The 4,582-nt window shown below is 38.2% G+C and overlaps 1 protein-coding gene across 1 annotated transcript in view; it reads left to right on the top strand.

Annotated features, from left to right (window-relative positions):
- The first annotated feature begins 6 nt into the window (after positions 1–6).
- Positions 7–4,582, top strand: part of NUP62CL (nucleoporin 62 C-terminal like) — a 42,072-nt gene continuing 37,496 nt past the window's right edge. Inside the window, exon 1 of the mRNA XM_077745757.1 lies at positions 7–92. Within this exon, the coding sequence (XP_077601883.1) occupies positions 65–92 (28 nt within the window). The 5' untranslated portion in view covers positions 7–64. The remainder of the gene's footprint in view (positions 93–4,582) is intronic.

Raw genomic sequence — 4,582 nt, 5'->3', positions numbered from 1 at the left:
CCCGACAACTTCGAATGGAGCATTTGGCAGTTTAGCCTTGGGATTTGGATTCAAATTTCCTGGAATGGGTGGAGCAGCTCATACTGCATCTAGTAAGATTTTAGAATTATTGGGGTGTGTGATATGTTGGGATGCTCATTGGAAAATGCTGTATAACAAGCAGTAAGCTGTATTCTGTAGTTTTTAGTATTATCTGAGTAAGTTTTGATCATTTCATTGTAGTATACAAAAGGTACACCAATACTGACAATTGCCAAAGTGTAGTGAGACATCTGATACCAGTGATACTACTTCGAGATGACCATAATCAAAGCTGCTATCAAATTTTTGTCAACTTTTCAATTTAAGAATTTTTATTATTGATCATAGTGTTTACATTGACCCAGTAGATTGGAATTGATAGTTACTTTTCCCTAAAACTTAACCTAAGTTTTGACCTGCATTAAAATTGATCCTATCCTAAAGCAGATTACAAGAGTTTCCATCCTAAATTTGTTTCTGCCACTTAGAAGCTAGTTAGGTTGTAGGTTGAAGAGAACTTGGCTAGTCGTTGCCTTATAGTGAGCTGGGTGGTTAGGAGTCAGTTGCTAGTTAAACCTACAATTTAAGTCAGACTCCATTCTAGGAAAGTCTTACTTGTCTTAATTTAAAAGTTTACTTGACGGGTGCCTGGCTGGCTCCATTGGTTGAACATCTGACTTCAGCACAGGTCATGATCTCTTATTTCTTGAGTTCGAGGCCCACATTGGCTTACTGCTTTCAGCATGGAGCCCACTTCAGATCCTCTGCCCCCTTCTCTTTCTGCCCCTCCCTCACTTGTGCTCTCTCAAAAAAAATCTTTCTTCAAACCTGGCATAAATTAACAGTCTATCTCTTTTAAATTTAAAGTAATTATTCCTAACCAGAGATGTCCACCATCTGTTTATGTATTCTTTTGCATGACTGATACCTGAGTTTCTGCTGTGTACTAGGCAACTGGCCAACCTATGAGAGTTGAGAAGGATGTCTTGAGAACTTTACAAGTTATCATATTTGCAAATAGCGTAACCCATAATCTCCCCCCTTAAAATGCTGAACAAAGAACTGATTCTTTCAGCCATGGGTAGAGTCACTGAAATACGAATTTGCATGCACTTTGAGGACTCTTCCATGACTCACCCCCTCCCTAGCTAGGTCTCAGATTCCTTCCTGAAAACTGGTACCTTTGCTACTAACCCACCCCTTATCGCCATTCCATCTACTATTAACCTTATATGCCCATCTCCCCATTAGATATATCTCAACTTGACAGCCTTAACCCAGAGTTAGTTTTTTCCCCCTACTCACCATTCCTTCTCCCCAAGCATATTTACTTGCTCAGACTCTTCACCTCACAGAGCCTTGCAGGTCAGCTTTCAAGTGTCTGTGTCTGCCAGTTTGTAACCATTTGGCATTATTGCCCTAGGTATAATCAGCAAGTTTTAAGAGAAGCTTCCTTTTTATTAATAATAACTCTTTTAACTTTTTTTTTGAGAGAGAGAAAACCAATGAGCAGCATGAGCAGGGGAGGGGCAGAGAGACAGAATGAGAGAGAATCCCAAGCAGGCTCCATAATGTCAGCACACAGAGCCCAGCACGGGGCTCAAACCCATGAACCGCGAGACCATGACCTGCATGGAAACCAAGAGTAGGATGCTCAACTGACTGAGTCACCCAGGTGCTCCAAGAAAAGCTTGCTTTTTATCAGTCTTATCTTTTGTATGGAAAATGTTTGTTTGGATAGGAAAATCAGATAGTAGGATGTTTTAAAGGATGTTTTCACTATTTTATATAATCACCTTTAAGGCCATCAGAATGAGATTTATTTAAATACAAATATGATAATGCAGTTATTTCCTATTTATAGAACTGTGCTTCCCTTTACTACGCAGATAATGTAAAGTTGACTGCATTTAGTTTAGGCCAAAGCCATAACCTGCAAAATCAGACTGTGATGGAACTTTCATTCTCAAATCCATTACTTTTTTGTGTATTAATTGAAATACTATTGGTATTTGAGTATTATCTCCTATGCCAGAGCTAATTTATACCCTTTTAAAATACCATAAAAGCTAAGGAACAAAGATAAGTACCATTTTAAAAGGTTAAAATAATCATACCAATTTTTTTTAAGACTCAAGATGCTTTTATGTTTAGACTGACAGGTATTAATTTCCTGAAAGTATTATTAAACATCTTTGTGGAGATGTTTTGGTAGTGATGATAGTTGCTTTTCTTTTTATAAAAATCATACACACATATATATAAAGTACATGTATACATATATCACAGTCTCTAGAGAGGATAGTTTGGTGTTTATCTTTCCAGCCTTTGTTTCCCAAACACATACAAAGACACATTGAATTTGTTTTACAAAAATGAGATAATTACACACACACACACACACACAATCCTAGAATTTTAAGTTTTCGTATATATCACCTTTGCACATCTATCCATCTCAGGAAATACAGATTACTCTTTAATGTTTGTTTGTTTGTTTGTTTGTTTATTTTGAGAGGGGAGAGAGGGGCAGAGAGAAAGGGAGACAAAGAATCTGAAGCAGGCTCCAGGCTCTGAGCTGTTAGCACAAAGCCTGACGTGGGGCTTGAACCCACAAACCATGAGATCATGACCTGAGCTGAAATCAGACGTTTCACCAACTGAGCCACCCAGGTGCACCAATACGGATAACTTTTTTAGGGAAAAAAGTGAAGAAAAGCTTTATAAGAAGGATTCTTTTTTCTTAATTGCTTTTCTGTTTTTCTGTTTGAATGATCTAATCAATACAGGAGGGGTCTTGATAGTGTCATTAAGTTTCAGTATTTCTGGGGAAGGATTTCTTTTCAGATAAGATTTTTATTCTCAGATAAAAATTGTGATGACATATGATTTTAAAGAGTGCCACATGGGATCCAGTCTGTAATATTCCCGAGTGTTTTGATTGATAAGTCCGAGGGATCCTTTGAGAATGGGTATGGTCTTTCCTTGTGGTGTTGATTCCACCCTCACAAAGGCTGACACAAAGAATGGGGAAATTATTGTAAGGATTCTTGTGGCCAAAAGGGAAATGGAATCTTTTAGAAATCTAACACAGGTATTATCCTGGCACTGAACTTGAAAGAAATCAGAATTTAAGAGTTGTTCTAAAGGCAGGTTTTAGGGACCTCCTGAATCTGTTGCATAAACATAATTCAGCTCTTCTCCCTTAGTCTACTCTTATTTTTTTAAACTTTCCATTGGTTTCCTTACCTCTTTTTCTATCTTACAATTTTAGCTTATTCTTTAAAAAAATTTTAATGTTTATTTTTGAGAGAGAGGGGGAGACAGAGCACAAGCAGGGGAGGGAAGAGAGAGAGAGGGAGAGGGAGACACAGAATCCAAAGCAGGCTTCAGGCTCTGAGCCATCAGCACGGAGCTCAACGTGGGACTTGAACTTACCAACTGCGAGATCATGACCCAAGCCAAAATCTGAGGCTTAACTGACTGAGTCACTTAGGTGCCCCAGTGTTAGCTTATTCTTAATTTTGGCTTCCTCAGACTCCTTGATTCTACTTCATGTGTGTCCTCTGTCGGTCCTTTCAACCCCCCTCTGTCTATAGTCTGATCCTTTCTACACTTTCAGAAATATTTCCAAATTTCTGCTTAGAGTCTGATTCTTTCCATATTTCTGGAAATATTTCCATATTTCTACCTATAGTCTTATTCTTCCCATAGTTCTAAATGTTTGAAAATGAGATGCTGATCTATTTTATCCTTGCTTGGCTAGAGCTTTCCATGCTAGACCCTTGTATAAGTTACCAGTAGTGTATGGGATGGATACCGTACTTCGGATGCCCACCCTTGTCCCAATTGACTGTGAATCAGGAGCAAAAGACAGAATTATTGGAATAAAGAAAGAATATCAGAGCTTGGTCCCTCAGCAGGAACAGAGTAGGCCAGTTCCCTTCAGTATAGGCCGTGAATATTTTGGCAGGCACCATGATTTATACATTTATCTACTACGGCCACTAACCTGAAAATACTGCTAATTGGAAAAGCAAGGATAATGTAAAACAAACAATTGTGTTTGTGTTATAATATATTTTTATAACAAATTTCTTGTTACAGAGCAGCATCTGTTACCGAGAACATATGAAAATACAGAGAACCAAAAAGAAGAAAAGAGAACATTTGCATTTCCCACTAGGCACAGTTTTCTGTGAATTGTTCTTTAAGTGCCCAGTGTGTAGGAAAAACCAGAAGTGTTTCAGAAAACCAAGGAATAATGATGGAGTGGAATAGAAGTGGGTGATAGATACGGGGAAGGAAGAATTTTAGTTAGGCCATGAAGTATATTGAGGATTTCTTCTAGAGAGGGCTGGCTATTCTAGTATGGGTACAATAGGAAAAGACACATAGGAGTGAGGTCTGAGCTGTAGACGAAACTTTGAGAGGCTTTTACATATTAGACTGGCAAAGATATATGCCTAGTATGGGCTATAATGTAGAGAAACAGGTGCTCTCCCCTACTGATAGAAATGTAAATTGGCAAAATAATTTTGGTTGGGCAGTTTGGCAAGAT

Source organism: Crocuta crocuta, unplaced genomic scaffold (assembly GCF_008692635.1).
Source record: "Crocuta crocuta isolate KB4526 unplaced genomic scaffold, BGI_CrCroc_1.0 scaffold1061, whole genome shotgun sequence".
Taxonomy (NCBI): Eukaryota; Metazoa; Chordata; class Mammalia; order Carnivora; family Hyaenidae; genus Crocuta; species Crocuta crocuta.
Note: the sequence above shows the minus strand (reverse complement) of the source record. Positions and strands in the feature narration are given on the sequence as shown.